At 38.5% G+C, this 25,427-nt stretch overlaps 1 protein-coding gene across 6 annotated transcripts in view; it reads left to right on the top strand.

Annotated features, from left to right (window-relative positions):
• Nucleotides 1-25,427, top strand: part of LOC115220678 (stress-activated protein kinase JNK) — a 154,117-nt gene that overhangs the window by 113,616 nt on the left and 15,074 nt on the right. For 4 of the 6 annotated variants that reach the window (XR_003882587.2, XM_029790794.2, XM_029790793.2 and 1 more), the window contains 5 exons: nucleotides 8,440-8,605; nucleotides 9,672-9,743; nucleotides 12,813-13,123; nucleotides 16,382-16,445; nucleotides 17,235-17,321. Coding sequence is in view for 4 of the 6 variants with exons in the window: in XM_029790794.2 (XP_029646654.1) it covers nucleotides 8,440-8,605; nucleotides 9,672-9,743; nucleotides 12,813-13,123; nucleotides 16,382-16,445; nucleotides 17,235-17,321 (700 nt within the window). In the remaining 2 variants the exon portion in view is untranslated. The remainder of the gene's footprint in view (nucleotides 1-8,439; nucleotides 8,606-9,671; nucleotides 9,744-12,812; nucleotides 13,124-16,381; nucleotides 16,446-17,234; nucleotides 17,322-25,427) is intronic. The other 2 variants (XR_005002607.1, XM_029790792.2) reach the window with 1 other exon arrangement.

The raw sequence follows: 25,427 nt of genomic DNA, 5'->3' as shown, positions 1-25,427 counted from the left end.
CATTAGTTTAAGGGGAAGGGTTAGCCGCACATCAGCTCCAGTATTTTACTGGTACTTTATTTCATCAATCCCATAAGGTTGACAGGCAAAGTTGGCCTCAGTGGAATTTGAACTCAGAACATAAACCAGAAGAAATACTGCTAAGCACTTTGTCCAACAGACTAACTATTTTGCTGGCTCACTACTTTAATAATGCCTGTTCTTTCTACTATAGGCACAAAGTTCAAATTTGAGGGGAGGGAGAGCTAGTCAATTTCATCAACCCCAAAATGATGAAAGGCAAAGTCGACTGTGGCCATATTTGAACTCAGAATGTAAAGAGCTGGAAGAAATGCTGCGAAGCATTTAGTCCGATGTACTAACGGTTCTGCAACCTCACTGCCTTAATATGACAACAACGAGGGCCAGTCAGGCGGTACCGATGCCAGTACCACCTGACTGGCCCTCGTGCCGGTGGCACATAAAAAGCACCCACTACACTCTCGGAGTGGTTGGCGTTAGGAAGGGCATCCAGCTGTTGGAACATTGCCAGATTGGATTGAAGCCTGGTGCAGCCTTCTGGCTCTCCAGTCCTTGGTCAAACCGTCCAACCCATGCCAGCATGGAAAGCAGACGTTAAACAACAATGATGATGATGAACAACAACAACAACAATAATAATAATAATCCTTTCTACTATAGACGCAAGGCCTGGAATTTGGAGGAGCCTAATCAATTACATCGATCCCAGTGTTCCGTGTTCAACTTGTACTTATTTTATCAACCCTAAAAGAATAAAAGGCAAAGTCGACCTTGGTGGAATTTGAACTCAGAACATGAAGACAGGCGAAATACCACTAAGCATTTTGCCCACTGTGCTACCAATTCTGCCAGTTTGCTGCTTTAATAATAAATGATACTGAAGTGAGATGAATGCTTCATTTGCATGTTACCAAGAAAAGATGAAAATAATGAGAATTTTTAAGACGTGTTAAGTGGGTTGTAAGAGTAAATCAATATAATAATTCTTGATGAGAAATCATGGAGATGTGCACAATCCTCGGAATTTTAACACAGTTGCTTCTTTCAAACTGCAAATTTTCATGCTTAATTTTTTTTCCTTACATTTTTTATGTTACAATGAGCACTTCAAGGGTCTATTTTTGTGTATATTGTAACTCTTTTCCTCTGGTTCCTTTTTTGTTTTGTTTTTTCTTTTCTTTCTTCCGACCTAGTCTCATTGGTTGTTGATTTATACCAATCAGCTATGATCAAATTACTGGTTGATGTAACTAAAACAAAGGCATCCCTCATTGTTCATTGAGAATCATTTGGTATTATTATTATTATTGAGTGAGAGAGCAGTGCATGCCATCAAAGTGACACTGGGGTAAAATATACAAAGCCCAGTATACCCATCATGACTACCCATCTGATAAGGGTACACTAGGTACATGCATCACAACCATATGTGTGTGACATAGTGATCACATATCAAGATAAACAGCGCATGACCTTGCAGGTGGGGCCCAGTTAGAATTTTCTTCTGGTCGAGTAGCCCATCCCGCTCAAAAGGTCCCTGAATGAGGATTGTTTAAGGATATTGAACGAACCACCCATGTTTCCAAAAGTGAATTATCTAAGCCTCCAAGAATTCCTTTCAACACACGGCTATCATGCTCCCCCACTACTTCTGCTCGTGGTCAGAGATGCACATATCGGCTGCCACTAAGGGTCATGGTCAACTGGTTATGGTCAAACAACTGACAAGTAAATCTGTGGTATTGAGCAGAATATTTGCTGTAGCCCATCTTTTATACGAAGACAAAACAACGTACATAACACTTCCAATCAGTTAAGATCAGAAACCATGAGACCCACTGCCTGGTACTGCATCAGGGCATCACCATTATCATCATCATCATGATGTTCCCTGTGATTTTGTTAAGTGGAGTCTGGTGCAGCCTTCCAGCTTGCCACCTCTGGTCAAACTGTCCAACCCATGTCAGCATGGACAACAGACGTTAAATGATGATGATGTTGTGGTTTCAATCACTGCATTAGTTGTAACTCCTCAAGGTGACACTTGCTTTCATTGGTTCTGTTCTTTCTTTCAGTCTATGCCACATCATTCACGGACACCAGCTCCTTGGTTTTGTTAACACCACCCCTCATTAACCGTTCTTAATTAAAGCCATCCATCACAACCTCTTGCTAATTTATGTTATAAACAACCAGCTTAATAACAACAAAGTTATTTCACTAAATTCTTTTATTTTCAAAATTAATTAAAACAAAGGCAGAATATTTCAACAGAAATATAATAACAAAATAATTAAAACAAAGAACAGGTTCACTGTTGGTTGTTTACCTCAAGACATTCCCTACTTTTGTTTGTCATGGTACTCACCTCATTTATGTGTCACCCCCACCACCACCAGATATCAACAACACCACATTCTCTAGCTAATTGTAAGACAACTTGCAGTGACCACAGGTACAGATCCTTCCCTCATATCAAACCCTTAATTTTTTTTTTAAATGTGTATGTATAGACACAGGCATGGCTGTGTGGTAAGAAGCTTGCTTCCCAACCACATGGTTCTGGGTTCAGTTCCATTGCATGACACCTTGATCAAGTGTCTTCTACTAAAGCCTCAGGCCAACCAAAACCTCATGAGTGGATTCAGTAGATGGAAACTGAAAGAAACCCGTCGCATATATATATATATATATATATATATATATATGTGTGCCTTTGCCCCCCCCCTCCCATCACTGCTTGACAACCAGTGTTAGCGTGTTTACGTCCCCATAACTTAGCAGTTCAGCAAAAGAGACTGATAGAATAAGTACTGAGCTTAAAAAATAAGTCCTGGGATCAATTTGTTCAACTAAAACACCTCAAGGTGGTGCTCCAGCATGGCCACAGTCAGATAACTGAAACAAGTAAAAGAATAAAAGAATAGTTTCAGGCATGAATGTATGATTGAGAAGTTTGCTCTCCAGTTACTTGATTTCAGGGTCAGTCCCAGCACTGGCTCCTTGAGCAAGTGTCTTCTACTTTAGTCCCACGCTGACCAAAGCCTTGTGAGTCAATTTTGTAGGCGGAAACTGCATGTATGGGTCTCCTTGTCTTAATGTAGTGTTAGTTGTGAGTGAGTGTCCCTATCATATATAAGCAACATCATTCATTGCCAATATCCTGCAAAAGCATATCTGGCCTAGGGAAAATATTACCTTACCTGGAAACAGATATGGATTGGTGACAGGAAGGACATCCAGCTCTAGAAAATCTACCCCAGTAGGCTCCATGCAACCCATACAAGTATGGAAAGGTGGATATTGAAACAAGAATGATCAGCTAACTGTTATTGATGTTGACTTTAGCTTGGTCAAATGATATTCAAATGTTCTTTATATATATATATATATATATATATATATATATCCTCAGTTCTTGTATAAAAGTGTCTTCAGATCTATGTTAAATTAGGTCAGAACATATTGGCTTTCTTGCCTTGATGATTGGGTCATGTGGATTCTAATACTTAGCCTGATAAAGATATGATTATGTGACGATCAAGCTGCTGGTTGAGTATACAAAGGTTAAGTGACTTAATCTAGATTATCCCTTGGTTGACTGGCAGCCAGTACAGCTGTTACAGGCTGCTTTAAGTTTAGTGGATGGCACTTGAGTTGCTTGTTTGTCTTTTACCTCTAAAATGGCACGCGCTTTGATGATTGATTAAAGCAGTGGCAACAAGATCTATGAATTTCAAGGGTAGCCAGCCAGCTTGTAAACCAGTAAACATGATTTCTATGAATGCAAAAAGATTGTGATATGAACCAATAATACCACATTTTAATCCAATATTTTTCTTTTCCTCTGATGAATTTGAACCTCCATCTGTTGCAAGTCTGGTATTCATGATCAGTATAGTGTGGATGATTTTATTCTTTTATTCTCTTACTTGTTTCGGTCATTTGACTGTGGCCATGCTGGTGCACCACCTTTAGTCGAACAGATCGACCCCGGGACTTATTCTTTGTAAGCCTAGTACTTATTCTATTGGTCTCTTTTGCCGAACCGCTAAGTTACAGGGACATAAACACACCAGCATCAGTTGTCAAGTAATGTTGAGGGGACAAACACACATAGACACACACATATACGACAGGCTTCTTTCAGTTTCCGTCTACCAAATCCATTCACAAGGCTTTGGTCAGCCCGAAGCTATAGTAGAAATCACTTGCCCAAGGTGCCACTCAGTGGGACTGAACCCAGAACCATGTGGTTGGTAAGCGAGCTACTTACCACACAGCCACTCCTATGCCTATATTAGCTAAGTCTTGAGAAATTTTTGTAAGGCAGCTCTAGTCTGTATAATGTAAATTAGACTGTGGTCCCTGGTTTAGGAGTTCCAGGGTTTTGAAGAGTGTGGAACCACCTCTTTCCCAGGTCTACTCTGACCCAGAGTAGTAGTACCTGTCAGGGTCCCATCTATGGCTTAAAAAGCATGTCACAGAATTGTCTCTATGAAAAAGGGCATGTACAGACACCCCAATGGACCCAAAGTAGACAAGGCCCTTCAGCTCTTTAGCTGCTCATACAACTCCTAATAACTACTAGGCTCATGGGACTTGTTGCATTAGGCCTAAACTAGTTTGAGGGACAAGAGAAGTGGGACTGGCTCTACACAAACCATACCCACGACAATGATATTCACCAGACAGGTTGTCCAGCAAACTGAGATGCCAATACACCACCACTGTGTAATGGTATCTTGTTGAACCTTCATTCATTAAAGTGACGAGAGAGTCCTTAAGCAAATAACTATGACCATCTAGCTATAAGTGGGCATCATGTATAGATACAGTTCATAATTCAAATATAAGAAGCCTTATATCAATTTCAAGTGGGTTGTTAAGTTTGAAGTGTTGAGTTTGAGTTCATGTCCTTAAAAAACTCTACAGAAGATAATAGAAACATATTCCATTATATTCTCTGACAAACTGCTTTGTCCATTCTGTACAGAATCACTTGCAGTTTATCCTTTAACTAATACCAAGCCATCATAATGCCTTTCTCTTGTCTCTTGGGTATTCCCAGTGCAAAGTAAATAGCTCAATGTTGTGGAAATATTAGTTACTTTAAAATAAAGGACAGACACAGGTATGTCTGTGTGGTTAAGAAGGTTGCTCCAGTGCCACTGAGCAACACTTCGGGCAAATATCTTCCACTACAGCCCTGAGCCAACCAATGTCTTGTAAATGGATTTGGTGGATAGAAACTAAGAAGCCTGTCGTGTATGTGTGTGTGCGTTTGCATTTCCCTGTCTTGACATTGATTGATAGTTCCAAATGAAAGTATTTCGTTTCCAATTTCCTGCAAATATAAATCTGGCCAAGGGGGAATATTACCTTGCTTGGAAATCAATGACAGAAAGGGCATACAGCTGTGGAAGATCTACCACAATAAAACTCCATCTGACCCATGCCAGCATGGAAAAGTAAATGTTAAAACAATAATACAGATGATGATGATCTGAAATATTGTATCAGTCACATATACTTCAAGGAAAAATCAGCTGTCCGATAGTGAAAGCTATTACCACTAACAAACTTTATTTTCACACAGTCAAGCTGTGTCCTCCTTTCTATTAGCTCACCTCTACTACAACACTGTGTTTGAATAAAAACAATGGTATAATTATGGCTGTGATACCTTTTGATGAGTCTTGCTCAATGAGTTTTGATGGCCACATATTAGAGGTCATCTAATATCCCTCCTAAAAACTGACATCCCTTCATTTTATCACCTGCCTATCCATGTTATCAGTTACCCTGTGCCCTAAAAAATACAAGCTTCAGTCAATCTTTGATCCCCTAATTTTTTATTCTACTACAACTTTTTCCCTATCATTTGCTGCTCCTCTATTAACCTGTAACATCTCAAAGTAAACTTTAACCACTGATCTAATTTGAATGTTTCAGTCTTAGACACAGCTGTAGTCGTAGCCACAACTGCAGTCTTTTCTAACATGGCTAGTCTCTCCCTTAACTCTGTCTAATATGTGTGTGTGCTATAAGAAGCAGTGTGCTTAGAGATGAGTGCTTGTACAACATATCCTATAGCTTCCTTAGAGCTTACAGCAAAAATAGCCGTAAGCTAATGCTTATTTCATGATTCCTTTTCCTTTGTTATTTATTAATATATATATATATATATATATGCACACACACACAAATTAATTTATTTTTAAACTCGTATAAAATAAATTAAAAGTAATTTTATTTTACATAACAATTATTGGTTTAAAAAAATGTGCACTTGCTTGTTCCAAATGTTTCCAAGATCCTGCAAAGGACACAAAGACACTTACAGGACCACTTAAGCAAATAAACTCGATATAAGTGTTCACTGTGTTGGAGTAAAAATAATGGTATGACTATGGCTGTGATACTTTTTGATGAGTCCTGCTCAATGAGTTTTGATGGACACATTAGGTCTAATCAGTAAGTATCTGGACTGCTTGCCATAGCTAAAGCACATAGAGTGAAGCCACTTGGCAAAAATTGACCCTGATCTCTGCTTCCTTGGAAGGAAGGTGTGTAGCGTGTGATTGTTGCATTGACCACGACAGAGAAAATTATCATGGTAATACCTACTCAGAGGCCTACACAAATTTGCAGAAAGTCTATGGAGAGGAGTTTTATGAGCCACACACAAGTGAATGAGTGGTTTAGACCTTTCCAAGGTGGCTGAGAAAAATGTTGATATTGACAAACGTTTTGGGAGACCCGCAACCAGCGGAACTGAGAACAACATCGCAGATATGCATGCAGCTGTAAGAGGAAATCATTGAATCACCATCCGTGAGTTATCAAATGGTGTGCAGATTACAGTTCAGTTCAGCCCATTATTATTGAAGATTTGGGTATGAGACACAGGTCTGCCAAGTTTGTGCCAAAACTGTTTTCAGCTGACCAAAAAGACCCTCAGGTTTCAATTGTACAAGATTTCTTTGATTGTGTCGAGAACAATGAAAACTTTTTAAAAACTTTGTGTAGTCCTTTGAGCAGGTATCACCAAGCTTTTGGCAAAATTTCTCGCAGATTCTCTGCTCAACTTACTCTGTCATGGTCAATGCGACAACCACTCATTACACACTTTACTTCCAAGCATTGCTGTAAACAGCGGAAGTGAGCTAGAACGTTAAAACTTAGTGCACATGCACAACAGAGCTCAAGGTCAATCTGTGCCAAGCAGCATTACTCTGCATGCTTTAGCTTTGTTACTATGGCAACAGTCCAGATACTCATTGATCAGGCCACATATAATTGTTACATATTCTGGTTAGCAATTTTAGAGGAAGGTGTCAGCCTATTACAAAGACCCCAATACTTTACTAACTGTAGGATCATGGCTGACCCTGGGGCTAAACAAGAACCATAATAATAATTATTATTATCCTTTCTACTATGGGCACAAGGCCTGAAATTTGGGGGAGGGGGATAATCAATTACATCAACCCTAGTACTTAATTGGTACTTATTTTATCGCCCCTGAAAGGATGAAAGGCCAAGTCGACCTCAGTGGAATTTGAACTCAGAATATGACAACAGATGAAATACTGCTTAACATTTCACTTCTCGCTAACAATTCTGCCAGCTCCCTGCCTTGACAATAATAATAATAATCTGCTCATTGTTATATTAGAAGATTATTATTATTATTATTATTATTATTAAAATTCCACCGAGGTTGACTTTGCTTTCATCCTTTCAGGGTCGATAAATTAAGTACCAGTTAAATACTGGAAATCTTCTCTCCTCAGAATCGCGGGTCTAATGTCTAAAACAGAAATGGCTAAAGGCAGCAAGCTGGTAGAATCATTAGAGCATTGTAAATGTGTCTTCTGACATTTCTCCTAACTCTTTACATTCTGAGTTCAAATCCCACCAAGGTTAATTTTGCCTTTCACCCTTCTGGGGTCAATAAAATAAAGTACCAGTCACATACTAAGGTTGATGCTATTAACTAATCCTCTTCCCTAAATTTGCTGGCCCTGTGCCTATATCAAAGACCTTTACTTTTTGTTATTATATGAGTTCAATTCTAATAAGGTCAGCTTTACTTTTCATCCCTCGTGCTCTATAAAATATAGTAGCAGTTAAGTGCTGGGGTTCTGCGTAATGGGCTATATTTCCTTGCATCTAAAATTTGGACCATGTGCCTGTGTTGAACTTCTTTTTCTTCTTTTGCAAATCTTGTGCTGTATTTTTCTACATAACATATTTACTAACCAAAAACAATACTTTGAAAAAAAACAAAAGAGAAACCCACCATTATTACAGCTATTACTACCAAATGTATTTTCCTTCTCGTATCCATAACTGTATCATCTTTATAACACAAGCCGTATTACCATTGATGTTTTCTTCTTTTTATTTTAGGATTTAAAGCCCAGTAACATAGTGGTGAAAGCAGATTGTACTCTGAAGATTCTAGATTTTGGTTTGGCACGGACAGCAGGTACTGGTTTTATGATGACACCGTATGTAGTAACAAGATATTACCGTGCACCAGAAGTCATTCTTGGTATGGGTTATAAAGAAAATGGTAAGAAACTGCATTGTTGTTCTACTCCTCTTCTATCCCTGTCATGTGTAAGCATTGTTGCAACAGTATTTATGAAACAGGACAGGAACCATCAGATACATGTAATATACTATGTAGAATTCATGGGAAACCATATAGCCCGTCTACATCATGATGAATAAAATATAATAAAATAGCTCTAGAAATACTGGTCCCTGTTGTTGACATAGCTTTCCTAACACCTTACTAGTGTTAGGAAAGCTGTACTAAACTTTATTCTGTAGCAAAACTAATCTTTTTCATTTGTTTAGCACAATGGTTCTCAACCGGGATTCATATAGGATTTTATTGTTAAAGTTTATGAGCAACAAATTGGTTATAATTCTACAAAGTGCAAAATATTTTCCTTTTCTTTTTCTACTTCCAAAATGTTTAATAAAATTTTTTTTTTTTTTACATTTCTTAATATACATCTGGAAAACCTTAGAGAAACTTGTTCCAAACTTTGGCATTTTCACTTACACAAACAGTAGGACAGGGTGCCAAAGGTCCCAACATTGCCCTCAGGATACAGGACCAGATACTGAAACAGCTTAGGATTCAAAGGCCCACAGCTCTTCAATATCCTCCCACAAAACCTGAGAGACCTGCTTGGTGTGGATGTAGGCTTTTTCAAAACAAAACTAGATCTCCTTCCTGATGAATCTACCCCTAGGCAAGAAACACAGATGAGGGCAGTAATGTCAAACTCCAAATGTCTCATATCAGAGATTTAGTTAAGGTATACAGCCATTCTGTTGTGCCCAATAAAGCAAGACACCTCACTGGTTTTGTCTCAGTTACTCTCGTTCAAAATATGTAGACTACTTCTTCCAATTCATTAACGGGTTGTGAAGAATAGGAAGGAAAAATGAAACCCTTAGCTAGAAATTCATGTATAAATTATCCAAATTTGAAGAAGAGAAAAAATGATTGCTTGGATAAATATTTTTTTTTTTAAAAAAAGTAAATTTGATTTTTAAAATATCTTTCAAATGTTTGATTCAAAATAACTGATTGATTTTTTAATCTTTTTTTTATGTTCCAGTTGATATCTGGTCAGTTGGCTGTATTATGGCTGAGTTGATACGAGGTGGTGTACTATTCCCTGGCACTGATCGTATCCTTTCTTTACTTCTAAAGAGTTTGAATATCTCAGTCTATTTTTATGTGTGCTTTGCGCAATATATACGTATATATATTTTTTTTTTTTGTCTAAATTGTTCTTGCTTTCTTTCTTTCTCTCTCTCTCTCTCTCTCTCTCTCTCTCTCTCTCTCTCTCTCTCTCTCTCACCTACCCAGTCCCACATAAGATAAATGTTCAATGGCTCTCTCAAAGCACATCCCAGCCCTCCAACCAAATTTCACCAACACCACTTTCCCCCACTTCACAATGGCAATTTTCTTTTCCAACAGCTAACAATTAATCAGAGCTGGTTTACAAATAATAATGTTTAATTATGAATAAATTATCACAGAATGTTTAACAGATAACACAGTTTCCACTAAACAAAAATCCATTGTTGAATGCAGATATTGACAAACATATTATATTGATTTGCTATCGAATTGATGGAATGGACTGGGGAATTTTCAAACCAATATAGTTTATTGAAAAGTAGGTTTGGTGCCCGTGGCTGTTTTTAAGCCCTCCAAGACGGTGAGATCAATGTAATTGATATGTGCAGGGCTGGGAAGGTTTCTAAGGAATTGCCACACTGTGGGAGAAGGATTTGTTAAAAGCAGTTGGTACTGTGCTAACAAATGTAAGTTGGGTTGGCACTAGTTTAAATAAGGCAGTGAGCTGGCAGAAACGTTAGCACGCCGGGCAAAATGCGTAGCCGTATTTCGTCTGGCATTACGTTCTGAGTTCAAATTCCGCCGAGGTCGACTTTACCTTTCATCCTTTCGGGGTCGATAAATTAAGTACCAGTTACGCACTGGGGTCGATATAACCGACTTAATCCATAATCCATTTGTCTGTCCTTGTTTGTCCTCTCTGTGTTTAGCCCCTTGTGGGTAGTAAAGAAATAACTAGTTTAAATAGTTTAATCTCCAGTTCAACAATCATCATCTTTTAACATCCACTTTACCATGTGTGTGTGTGGGGGGTTGGATAGAATTCATTGTGGTGGATTTTCTATGGTTGAATGTTCCTCCTGTCACCAACTGTTGCCTGTTTCCAAGCAATGTGATATTTCCCTTTGATCAGACATCTTCCCACAGAAGACTGGAAATGAAGAATACCATGATGGGGACACATGCTTACAGCTATCACACAATGTCAAGGAAGGAGACAGTAGCACACACATACAACAGGCTTCTTTCAGTTTCTGTCTATCATATTGACTCACAAGGCTTTTGGTTGGGCCAAAGCTGTAACAGAAGACACTTGCCCAAGGTGCATTGCAATGGGACTGAACCTGGAGCCATGTAGTTAAGAAGCAAAGTTCTTACCGCACAGTCACACCTACACCTACATAGATACTGCGAGTAGGATTGAATTCAGAAACCTTTATGATGTTCCTTATCCAGTGTTCATAGACAAATGATACAAACAGATATTTGTTGTAATAATTGGTGACTAAACCATTAAAATTAAAGATTTATGAGAAGTAGATTACATAATTTGATCCAAAACCAAGTTTTTCGTCACTTATATGCATTTTGGCATATAATTGCATTATAATTAATATATTAAAAGTTCTGACTTCCTGGTTTTATATATTTGTTTGTGTGTGTGTGTATGTATATATATATACACAAATATATAAAAAGACAACACTCATTATTATATTAGATTATACATACATTTTAACACAGATGGCTGCATCAGGCTCCAGTCTGATCTGGCAGAGTTTGTACAGCTGGATGGCCTTCCTAACGCCAACCACTCCAAGATTGTAGTAGGTGCTTTTACATGCCACCGGCACGAGGGCCAGTCAGGCGGTACTCGCAACGGCCTGGTACTGGCACAATCTAAAACAACAGGATTACTAAAGGAAGACCGGAATTTAAGAGAAGAGAAAACCAAACGGTCTCATGATATTCCTTGAAGGATTTTATTTCAGATATTCTCATTTTAAAAATCATCTCCTGTTAATCATTGAGAGGACATTGGTGTGGCGCGTTGGTGGAGGTTTGCACACTCTGAATGCTCTTGTTTTCTTTTTTTTTTTTTTCATTTGTTTTTTAATGGATGGGAGTGAATTAAGTTGAAGCCTAGTTCCAGTTCCTGGTTAGGACTTCTTCATTTCACTTTATATTACTCATGTTTTTCAGAAATGTGTCAATGCAACAACTTCCCATTTTACTTTTCATCATCACCACCTCCACCACTATCATCATCATCATCATCTTTTCCAACCTCATTATCAACATTTTAACATCATCTTTTCCATTCTTGCATGAGTCAGAGGGAATTTGCTGAGGAAGCTTTTTCTATGGTCTGATGTCTTTCCTGTTGCCAACCTTGACCTGTTTCCATGTAAGGTAATATTTCCCGAGGGCTAGACGACATGCCTTTTTTTCACAGAAGATTGGAAACAAAAGCTACTGCTTTTGAAACCATGATACTTGCTTACAAATGTTACGTGCAAGACCAGGAGAAACTAACACGCACACACACGACAGGCTTCTTTCAGTTTCTGTCTACCATATTTACTAATAATAAGGTTTGGTTGGCCTGGAGCTACAGTAGAAGACACTTGCCCAAAGTGCCATGTAGTGGGACTGAACCCAAGACCATATGACTGGGAGGCAAACTTCTTAACCTCACGGCTTAGGATCAAAACATGGCTGTGTGGTCAAGAAGTTTGCTTCTCAACCGCATGGTTTCAGGTTCACTCCCACTGTGTGGCACCTTGGGTGAGTGTCTTCTTTCTTTGTCAATCAAAATTTGCCATCTGTCTTCAGTTTGCAGCTAAAACAGCTTCACTTGCCCAACATAGATAACATCTGTGACAAACACATAAAAACACCACAGTTTCTCCATTTCTCATCTTCTTTGTCCCTTTCTTAAAGAAATCACATCTCAGCTAGATTCCCAACATTGCCCAAGAATTTCTCTCTCTCTTTGTTTAAAAGAAAATGTGTTCTCATCAAAATTTTTTTAAGATTCTCATTTTTTATAAATTTTTTTCCCTTCAAAATCTTCATCATATGTTTGATTTCTTTACCGCGCCCTCAGATATAGATCAATGGAATAAAATAATCCAACAGTTAGGAACGCCGTCTCAAGACTTTATGTGTAGATTACAGCCTACAGTTCGGAGCTACGTCGAGAACCGTCCCCGGTTTACAGGCTACACCTTTGATATTTTGTTTGCAGACTGTATGTTCCCCTCAGATAGCCGCGAACACCAAGGGCTGCAGGCTTCCGTGGCTAGAGATTTACTGTCCAAGATGCTGGTTGTTGATCCTGAACGAAGGATATCCGTTGATGAGGCATTGATGCACCCTTACATCAATGTTTGGTACGATGAAGGTGAAGTAAATGCGGTAAGTATTCCTTCATATGGTTATTTCCTGCAGGCTATATTGATGTAGGAGTTTTGTAAAAAGAAACTTGGGGTGTGGGTGCAAAACCTTGCATTGAGAGGCCTCAGAGTAGACTAGCAGAAACTAAAGTTTTGTTCAGCTGGAAAGAAGACAGTCCTATTACCGTGAGGAAAGTGGCCATGCTCCACACGCAGAAAAGGTGTCTGTAGGAATTTCACTATAGGTGCACAAAAGTCGCAAGGGGACTGCAAGCAATCTGACAAGAAAGGTAGGCTTCATATGTGACAGTAAATTCAAAGAAGTAATTAGCAGTAAAAATAGAGTAAACTCTTTCAAATGCTCAGAAAGTTCTCTAGAAATAGTTTATAGTTTTTGTTATCATCATTGTCATTTAACATCCACCTACCATGTTGGCATGGATTGGATGGCTTGGTGGGAACTGGCCAGGCAGAAGACTGCACCAGACTTCTCTCTGTCTTGGCACAATTTTTACGGCTGGATGCCATAACACCAACCACCACACAGAGTGGACTAAGTGCTTTCTATATGGCACCAGCACAGGCGAGGTCAGTTTTGGCATGTTTTTTACAGCTGGATGCCCTTCCAAATACCACCCACTTTACAGTGTGGACTGAATGCTTTTTATGTGGCACCAACCAGCACTGGCAGGGTTACCAAGTAACTTGCAAGACAAAGAATCTTTGAAAGGTGGCGGGGGGGGGGGCATTGGAGGAGTTGAAAAGGCTATGAGCAGCAGAAGCTTTGGGGTTGAAAGCATTGTTACCATGTGCATGATAGCATTTAAGGGTATGTAACAAAGGGACAAAGTGCATACATCATTAAAAATACTTTTACAAAATAAAATTATTGACTTACTCTTAACCCTTTTGATACCAAAACACTTGAGACTACCCCTGGTTCTATTATACACACTGCCCAATTTAAACTGTTCTAGATTCAAACCTTCCATCAAAATTTCATGTTAATTTATATTCTAAATATTAGCTAATAATGATAAAGTTATGTTAATAAATTCTTCATAATTTTCAAAATTAATTGAAATAAAAGCAGTGTATTTCATTGGAAATATGATAATGAAAGAGTTAAAAATAACTTTGTTCTATCAAGCATGCCAAGAATATTATTATTCCACAGTCCTTAGGTGTGAAGTTCACTTTTTTTGAAAAATTAATTAGTTTTTGGAAAATTGACTTTTCATCCATGAATATGATACTACTGTGGAGGCGCAATGGCCCAGTGGTTAGGGCAGCGGACTCGCGGTCGTAGGATCGCGGTTTCGATTCCCAGACCAGGCGTTGTGAGTGTTTATTGAGCGAAAACACCTAAAGCTCCAGGAGGCTCCGGCGGGGGATGGTGGTGATCCCTGCTGTACTCTTTCACCACAACTTTCTCTCACTCTTACTTCCTGTTTCTGTTGTACCTGTATTTCAAAGGGCCAGCCTTGTCACTCTCTGTGTCACGCTGAATATCCCCAAGAACTACGTTAAGGGTACACATGTCTGTGGAGTGCTCAGCCACTTACACGTTAATTTCACGAGCAGGCTGTTCCGTTGATTCGGATCAACCGGAACCCTCGTCGTCAGAACCGACGGAGTGCCTCCATGATACTCCTGCTGTAGGGAGTTTAAAAATTAACTCTTTAGCATTCAGATTACTCTGTCAAATGTAATGCTTATTAATTCACAAGTTTTTAAAAATCAATCATGCATTATCTTGTAGCTTTGAAATTTCAGTGATGTGATTGTATATTTTTAGAATGACATTGAAGAGTAGGTGTGATAGGCTGGATATGGCCATTTTAAATGCTAAGGGGTTAATCAAACATATCTTAAAGATGCAGGGGAAAGGAAAGATTAGGGATCACTGTTCATGGCTAAACCATAAAAATAAAGTAAACATGGTTTGTGTGTGTGTGTGTGTGAGCGAGACAGACAGACAGAAGCAATGCCTTGCAGCCTAATATTATCTGTGTTCAAATCTCACCAAGGTCAACATTACATTTTATCCTGATTTCAGTAAAATAAAACCACACCAGTCATATACTGGAGTCGATCTCATCAACAACATCCTCTTCCAGGATTCAGAAATCATTATTTTCAATATTTTACTGAGATCTATGTATGATTAAATGTCTTAGTATTTAAACATATTCCTCTAGGTTTGGGGTTCAAATCCCATGAGGGTTAACATCACCTTTCAATTCTTTGAATTTTATTATTCATAGACACACACACACACAGAGCATATACCAAGTAACCAAGAACAAAACAGAACAATAACACCAAATAGAGAAGAAAAAACAACACACTTCCAGAGAAATGGTGCTTCCATACAACTAACAAGACGCATCAAAGAAACAGACCCTTCAACGAAACCACCCTTAGCTTCACTGTTAACACTGTGACAGCACAAAAGCAACTGAATATCAGGATCGAGCAGTCAGTACTGCCCCTGTCACAAACAGTGCCCTGGGTGCAGCAATCCAAGGGTTTAGATAAGGAGAACTAGGAAGCCACATGATTTTTGGGGTGGGTCAGATACATGAACTGCCTTCACCTTGTCACATAAGATTTGTACATGATATCTTCATGCAGCACATGATATCATTGTGGACACTGCTACCTTGAGCTACTGAGCAATATCTCTCATCAACCTGTTGGGGTTGTTATTGAGGATATCCTAAATTCATTGGACAATCCCATCTGTTCTGACAGTGTTGACTGCTGAGAAGTTTTATTTCTCTTGGTCACAGATGACTCCTCCCAGCCAAAGCCTCCAACTCTTTTCCAATCCTAAACACAAAGGAGATTAAAGAAACGAGTGATTTCCAAGTTGCTGTGGTTAATTGCTGCAGCTATGAGAATCACGTATCTTTCCATTTCCTGTATCGAATTGGAATCTGCCTTGTTGATGCTTCCAGTACATTGCAAAGAGAAATAACAACATTAAAATTTGGTGCACGCCACATTACAATAGATTGCCTTCTATTTATAGCATGATAAAATTTGTTTGCAAATCTTGGCATGTCCTGTATACCCACACACACACATTGTATATATATATATGTATGTATGTGTGTGTGCATGTGTATGTATGTGTCTGTGTGTGTGTATATATATAATATAATATAATATAATATAATATATTTGAAGCTGGAGTTTCACTCTGTTGCTACTCTGAGTTTCACCAATTGTAATTTGTTTCTATTTTAATTGTTTTGTTCTTTTCTCTTTCTAGCCTGCTCCTGGACCTTACGACCACTCTGTAGATGAGAGAGAACACTCTGTAGAGGAATGGAAAGGTATTTTTACTTTATTTTTTATTTTCATCCTTAAATACAATATATACCCTTGTGGGTGTTGCTTCCACCCTTACAACATCCACTTATCCATGTTTGCATAGATCAGGTGGAATTTGTTGAGGCAGATTTTTCTTTGGCCAGATTCCCTTCTTGTTACCAACCATCACAATGACTGACCAGTTGCATCTTAGTAGAGAATCTTCAAACCACCATCTCAATATTCTCTCCTGGCATATTGTTGTACTGGATAAGACCTGCCCACCGCAACAGAATGGAAATCCTAAAGCCAAGATGCCACATGAAAAGCATTGGTGTGGGTACTGGTGCCACATAGAAAGCATTGGTGAGGGTGCTGGTGCCACATAAAAAGCTTGGGTGTGGTTGCTGGTGCCATGTAAAAGGCATTGTTACTGGTGCCATGTAAAAAAGCAACAGTACATTCTGTGGAGTGGTTGGCATTAACCAGGGCATCCAGCCATAGAAACCAAACCAACACAGACTGTAGAATCTGGTGCGGCTTCTGGCTTTGCCAATTCCTGTCAAGCCATCCAACCCATGCCAGCATTGGAAAATGCATTAAATGTTGATGATGGTGATGATGATGGTGATGACAATGATAGTCAGTTACTGTAAGACTTGCACATTGATATCTCAGTAAAAATATATTCTGTACATACATTGAATTCATTTTCTTTCAGAAGTAACCAAAATTCCAATTTAAAAAAAAAAATAGAAAATGCAAACCCATCTCTACTAATATTTGTATTTTCCTGTTGTTTCTACTTTCAGAACTTATATATGATGAAGTAAAAAAATATGAAAACAAAGATAATCAAATAACAAATGCTATGCAAAATCTCTCAGGTAAGCTAAAAGGTATATTGACACTCTTTACTTTTTTCTGGAAGTTCCTTTTATGTTGTATTATTATTGTATTATTTTGCAAAAATTGGAAAACCACTACCATAACTTGGTGCTATTTTAGATCTGTAAAGAATTTCGCTGTAATATGATGGCAGTTAAGAGAGGGCGGGGCAGAGTAGGATTAGTTGTCAATAGCCTTGTACACCAATGGAATTAGTTCCTTGATGAACTTAGTCAACAATATGGTTTCATTTCTCAGATGAAGTCACTTATTTTTCTTAAATTACTCATTGCTTTTTGGAAGGCATGGATGTTATAACTTATTGCCTACCTTGAAAATGCCTACACACACACACAGTAACAATAGCTATGATGTTGTGTTGGCTGAAATCATGTTCAATATTCTCAAGAAAATGATTTTAGATAACTTCTGTCTGTTTTCCTTTTGATATAAACATATCATGTGTGTGTGTATATATATCAACACCATTTAATATCCATTTTCCATGCTGGCATGAGTTGGGTGGTTTTGACAGGAGTTGGCAAGCCAGAGGACTGCATCAAGTTGTAATGTCACTTTACAGAGTGTATCGTGTGCTTTTTCTGTGGCACCAGCAAGATCACCAAGTAATTTGCTAGACAAAGACACCCCTCCCCCCAACCTTCAACTGAGAGGAGGAATTATGCGAGAGGTGGCTTTATGCCAGTTGAAGAGAGGTTAGAGTGTGATAGAAGGACAGAAACAGATGTTTAGCTGCAGGGGAGAGGCATGGCTGCCCCACTTGAACGGGAGAGGACAAGAGGTGGCAGGGAAGATGTGTTGGAGCTCAAGGTACAGGGGAATGACTACAAGTGAAGGGAATGGGAGATTGAATACGGTAAGTTTGCGAGTGTGCGAAAGGAGAGTGAGTGATAGAGATGAGATGGATGCAGTGAATGGTGAACACAAATGGAGTGAGGGTTAGATAGCTGCGTTGTTGAGCAGAGATTCGTCACAGACTGATTGTGTACAGAGGTATAGGCATAAATAAGCAACATTCCTTTAGGGCCACATTTCTGCTTAGATGAACATGTCTTTTCAAACACAGCAATTTGCCAATCATCTCACGCCTTTGTCATCTCCTCTGTAAGGCTTAACATTCTGTCTGTCTCACATTTTCCTGGGTCTCCCTTTTCTATATGTTCTATCCAATCCACATTTAGTAACTGGCACTTCCTTATGTAGCTGTCCTCATCCATTCGCGTCTGATGACCATACCTGTGCTGTCATCTCTCTTGCACACTACATCTGATGACTCTTATACACAATTTTTCTCTCAACACATTTATACTTTGTCGTACATGCACACTAACGCAGCACACCCAGCATGCTAGCTTTGTTTCTTTCATGCCTTCACATGTCCTCTATCTTCACAGCCCTCATTTCACCATCATGTAGCATTGCTGTTTATACACAAGCATCATACAATCAGCCTTTTACAAAGTCCATCGTTTCTATTAATCTTCCTGTGATTCCACTACACCTCTTAAGTGTCCATAATTTAGTTTTGGTACACCATGTAGAATTTCTACCTACATATCAAGCAGGGCCATTTTCCTGAAGGGGTTAGTAGTTTGTCTGTTTTCTTGCTAACTAGAACTTTGGTCTTTGCTAAGTTAATTTTAAGCTCCGGTTAATTCCAGGTTTTACTTCCACACCTGGCATTCCTTTTCTAATTCTACTACAGAATCCACTATAAGAACAAGGTCATCAGTGTAGAAAAGCTCCCATGAGCAACCAGTCTTACTCTCCTGTTATGATCTGGAAGACTATGATAAATAAGAGGGGACTGAAAACCAAGCCGTGGTGAACTCCTACCTGCATATTGAATTCGTTGCTACACTCATTACTAACTCTCACCCTACTGGCAACACCTCTGTACATCATTCATACGGCTCTCACCAGCCATTCATCTATCCCAATCTTCTGCAATGACCACCGGATGAATAACCAAGGGACCTTGTGAAAGGCTTTCTCCTTGTCAACAAATCCTAAACACAGTGCTTCATTTTTGGCTAAATACTTCCCCTGCAGTTGCCTTACTATGAAGAGAGCATCAGAGGTACACAACCAAACTGCATCTTATCTAGGCTAACTTCATAATTAGTTATAACTTTCATGACCTTTTCCAGTAAACTGATACACCTGTAATTACTTCTCTCTAAGGCCTCTCCTTTACCCTTGTAACAGTTGACTATAACGCTGTTGCACCAGTCATTGAATATGATGCCTTCCTGGACAAACTGATTAATTATACAGGTGACTAGGCCATATCCCACACCATCAGATATTTTAAGCATCTCAGCAGTAATTCCTGATGGGCCTGGGGCTTTCCCTCTCTTCATATTCTTAATTGTTTTATTTATACTGCTGTTAACTACAATAGCTGGGGCCTCTGTTGGCTCCACATTAGTAATGTGCTCTCCTCCTCTCTCTCTCTCCTCTCCCCTGCATTCTCCATATTTAGTACCTTTTCATGTATGCACTAAGAAATTGTTTGAGTGTGTATTTGGTTATAAAGGTGGGATGTACATGCTGAGATACTACATCCATCCACCCTCATCCATTGTATCTTACATCTGTTCTGTGTTTGTTTGTTTGGTTTAAGACAATTCAACAAAACAAGCATCTTTGAAAGTATTTGACTTCATTCCTTTTCTTTTACAATCCATAATCTCTCTACCATAATCTGAATGGGTTGATACCTCTCACTAGCAACGAATTCAGTGTGGTCCAATGGTGCAAAAAAAAAAATTATCATCATTTTATGTTTACTTTCCAAACTATATAGAATTGGTCAGATGAGTTGTTATTGTTAAAGTTAGTACTTATTCAGAGCAACTGCCCTCCTAGATTGATCAGGGAACTGTTTCTCACTCAACGCATTTCATTTTTGGTGCAGCATCTACAGTTGGGTACCCTTCTTATTGCTAGACATTCTACAGCATATACAAATCAAAACAAAAGAAATTAATTTTTTAATTGAATCAACTTCTGCATTGAAGAAGGATGACTGTCAACCCGAGCAGGATTTGAACCCAAAATACAGAAGCTAATTAATAACAACAGCAACAACAACTGTTTTGTAACATAAGCATGAGGACTGAAATTTGGAGGAATGGGTTAGATAATAAAGTATCAGTCAAGTACTGGGGTCATTAATATTAACTCCCAAAAGAACAAAAAGCAAAGCTGTCCTTGTTGATATTTGAACTCAGAGTGTGACTAGCTGGAAGAAATGTCATTAAACATTTTATCTGATACACCAACAATTTTGCCAGCTTGTTGCTTTGCTAATAATAATGATAATAATAATAATCATTTTAATGTCCACTCTCCGTGCTGACAAGGGTTGGATGGTTTGAGTGAGGACTGGCAAGCCAGGAGGCTGCACCGGGCCCCAAATCTGATCTGGCAGTGTTTCTACAGCTGGATGCCCTTCCTAACGCCAACCACTCCAAGCGTGTACTGGGTGCTTTTTACGTGTCACTGGCATGGGAGCCAGTCAGGTAGCACTGGCATCAGTCACACTTGAACGGTGCTTTTTACATGCCACCAGCACAGGAGCTAGTCAGCTTATCAGTTTAGTGCTGTTGTACTCTGCTAATTTAGTCAATCTTCTCTCTGTGATTGTGTAAACATGGGAGACAAGGATAAAAAAAGAAAAGATAGCAATTGAATTTTCTCAGACATCTAGCATGTGTGAATGTGGAATGAATACACATACATCCATGTGCAGTAATAAACGATCATTTTTAAGTGTTGAACATGTCTGTGTTTGTGAGTGATAATTCTCAATACACTCAGCCAAAATACTGTTGTGCTCTTAAGTAAAATTTTCTTATAAGAGGTGGGTGGGATCCCTAGATTGCTTCAAACTTTTAAATCTGTGACTTCTTTGTTTCCAACCCTTCAGGCACTGCATAGCTTAGTAGTTAGGATGTTGCGCTTGCAGTTGTAGGATCATGGTTTCGATGCCAGGCAGTGTGTTGCGTTCTTAAGCAAAACACTTCATCCACCACAGTCCACTTGGCTGTAAATGAGCTCCAGCAATAGCTAGGAAGTTAACCCTGTTATAGATTGGTGTTCCAATTCAGTAGGTGTAATGTAATCGCAGTCACTTATACACCATGTAAACCAAAGTAAACTCTAGCATTCTGAGCTCTAGAGTTCATGACGGACCTAAATCAACCCGTCATTGTTAAGGCTCTTTTTTTGAAATTGCAGTGTTAGAGCAGTTGGAAGTGTACAGAGACACAAGAAAACAGAATGAATTTTTTTTCATTTCTTGCTTACTGAGTAAGAATCTGTACTTTCATCATCATTTAATGTCTGTTTTCCATGCTAGCATGGGTTGGATGGTTTGACAGGAGCTGGCAAGCCAGAGAGCTGCACCAAGCTCCAAACTGTCTGTTTTGGCAAGCTTTCTATGGCTGGATGCCCTTCCTAATGCCAACCACTTTACAGAGGGTGCTGAGTGCATTTTATCTACATATGTGTCTTTGTCCCTCACTTCCAAGTGGCAACAGATGTTGGTTTTCCCATGTCTCCATAACCCAGCAATTCAGCGAAAGGGACTGAGGGAACATATACCAGACCTAAAGATAAGTACTAGGGTTGATTTGTTTAGCCAAACCTTTCAGGGTGATGCTCCAACATGGCCTCAAACAACTGAAACCAGTAAAAATGTGAAAAATAAAACCGACTTCAAAACATTTTGATCTATTCTACAATCCACCAATGCTGTCTTGCTCTCTACTTGGAATATTTTTGTCTCAGATCTTCATCTGTGGAGCCGCATGCCTTTGAAACTGTAATTCATACCTTCTTCTTTAAACATTTTCCCATGACTGAAATCACAATTAAACACATTAAACTGCATTGATCGTATCCCACCATGCCTGTCCTCAAAGAACTCCAGTGAGTTTTGATCTTCCCTCATCGTTGGTTAGCTATCGATTTTGTGGATGAACATTATTAAAACACACACTAAGTTAAGCTTAAGAAAATATATTTTCTACTAATATCAGTAAACTAACATGATTTTAATACATTCCTCATCCCTATCAATGGTTTTTACATTTTTACACTGATATTAACTCGGGTAGTAAATTCATTCCTTCATATATGAAATGATGGAGCAACTGGTTTATGCTTTATTTATACCAATCATTCTACAGTGTGAAAAAAAGGGTGTCTGTTTTTCAGCTAATGTGTTTGAAGTAAATAGAATTCTGTCTAAGGAGTAAACAGCTTTAACCCGGTTTGATCCTCTCATCTTGCTGTCAGTAGTCAAACCACTTTGCTCTCACTCTTATGGCCACCAGTTTTGCTTCAGCATCTCATTAGGGTGCCTTGCCACAATAACTGCCGTTTATGATATGAAAAAAACAAAAAGAACTTCAGTCTGCAAAAGTATCATTGCAATTCAGTAATATAATGAAAGCTGGTATACACCAAATTGGGTTTCTCCTCAAGAAACCAATTTAAAGTAGTGATCAGTTAGTATAAACATCTAGTGAGATGTCAGACAGTGTCAGCTGGTTCAAATCTGGGAAACAAGATAAAGATAATTAATTTTCTCTTTCTCTGTCTATAAAATTAGTTCTTTCCCCCTACTAATCTCTTTCTGTCTATCTATTACATAAATGTTATTACAAGTTTTTAGAAAGTTTTATTGTACAGTTACATTACACAGATTTTCATATATTTCTCACAATTAAAGATTGCTGAGCTGTTGATATTGCATATACTTTTTGATACACTGCCATTAGAGAAATGACTCTGACAACTTTATATATATATATATATATATATATCATCATCATCATCATCATCATCATCATCATCATTTAGCTTCCGTTTTCCATGCTAGCATGGGTTGGACGGTTCAACTGGGGTCTGTGAAGCTGGAAGGCTGCATCAGGCCCAGTCAGATCTGGCAGTATTTCTACAGCTGGATGCCCTTCCTAACGCCAACCACTCCGTGAGTGTAGTGGATGCTTTTTACATGCCACCCGCATAGATGCTAGACAGAGCTGGCAACGGACACAAACGGATGGTGCTTTTACGTGCCATCAGCACGGGGGCCAGGCAAGGCTGGCAACGGACACGAACGGATGGTGCTTTTACGTGCCACCAGCACGATATATATATATATATATGGAGTGACAGCACTAAGCAGTGTTGTGTATAAATACAAATTTGTTACCAACTCAAATATGCCTGACGTATGTTTGAGGCAGACCCAGTTGGCCCCCTTACAGGCTCGAATATGCCTCAAGCACAATTGAACTTCACTCACTCACACACAAGTAACTGCACAATGAGTTGCCAGTGTAAATATTATGTACACAAAAGTTATTGTAAGACCCTGGGTCCTGCTGCACTGAGCCTCATTAACAGAGATGGGATGAAGGCTGTTGACTATTTAGATGACAGCTTCCTGTTGGAAATCATTAAGATTTGATCAGTAAGTGACATGTTTCTGCTAGACCTAAAGCTAGGGTTACTCAGAGAAGAATGGTAGAAGTTTCCAGAAATGACATTCTTGTTAATGACAGATGTATGTACCTTCTTTGATGATTTGCTCTTCTAAGGCCAAAAATCCTTTGGTCTTTTTATTGCCATATTCCTGTTGAAATACATTGCCTTTGTTTCAATTAATTGTGAAAATATTGAAGAATTTAGTAAAATAACTTAGTCATTATTGATATGGCATTTGGAACATAAATTAGCAGGAAATTTTGATGGATGGTTCTAATTCAAATCACTTTAACCGTCTTATTACTATATTTCTGTTGAAATAACTCTTTTATGTTTCAATTGATTTAGAAAATATTAAAGAATTTAATAAAATAACTTTGTCATTATTAAACTGGTGTTTGGGACATAAATTAGCAGGGAATTTTGATGGATGGTTTCAATTTAGATCACTTTAACCCTTTTGCTATCATATTTCTGTTGAAATAGACTACTTATGTTTCAGTTGATTTTGAAAATATTACAGAATTTAGTAAAATAACTTTGTCATCATTAACATAGTGCTTTAGGGGTAGTCTTGGGTAGGTTGGTATCAAAAGGGTTAAAGAAGCTCTCATGTAACTTGTTGAATGGCATTGTGATTATCTGAACCCTCCAATTGATAGACCACATCAGGTTCAAAATTTCATCTGTTGAGCATGGTGTTGTTCTTAGTAGCAGTATTTGTCTCATGGCTCGTCAGGATTATTTCTAATTATGTCATCTTTGTTTCTGTATGCATGAAAAGATTATTGTATCGTCGTCACTTTGTTGTTCTTTTCCGATATTGTTTGCACAATGTCATCATCCTTGTCATCATCAGCATTTAATGTCTGTTTTCCATGCTGTCATGAGTTGGTTGTTGCAAGAGGAGCCTGTGAGCCAGAGGACCACACCCAATCTTTGATTTGGTATGGCTTCTACAGCTGGATGCCCTTCCTAACACCAATCTGCCTGTACCAGATTTTTTCTGTAAGAAGTTTCTAAAAGAGTCTCTTGTACACAGAACTCCCAACTTCATAATATAATGTTTTAGTCAAAAGTCCTGTAATCATTAGCCTTTTCAAAGTCTCTATCTATTGTGCAGTTATGTTTTGTATCTTATTTCATTTATGATTTTGGGAGTGAGATGGTTGTGGTTTTCTGTTATGATGATAAAAAAAAAATCTTTCAGTTTCAGCTTTCTTTGTCATTTTTTTCACAAGCTCTAATTAACCACCACCGTATTCAAACCATGTGTTCATGATGGCGGTGCCCCAGCTTGACCTCAGCACCCTGCCTGGAACCAGCAAAAGAGTATCTTCAGGCTTAATATTCAGCTTTTAGTGTACCAACCAGAGATGTATATTTTTAATGTTACAGTCCAGTAGATACATTTGATTGTCATAAAGTAATTACATTGGGGTATTTTTTTTTATTTCATCTCTAATGCTTTGATTATTGTTTGTATTAACTTAACATTTTTTTATTCTGTTGAGTTTTCCTTTTCCCCCCAATTCCTCTAAGCTTCAGGGTTTTTGAACCCAGTTTCACTTCGACAATAAATCTGACTATTT

Source organism: Octopus sinensis, linkage group LG17, assembly GCF_006345805.1.
Source record: "Octopus sinensis linkage group LG17, ASM634580v1, whole genome shotgun sequence".
Lineage (NCBI taxonomy): Eukaryota > Metazoa > Mollusca > Cephalopoda > Octopoda > Octopodidae > Octopus > Octopus sinensis.
Note: the sequence above shows the minus strand (reverse complement) of the source record. Positions and strands in the feature narration are given on the sequence as shown.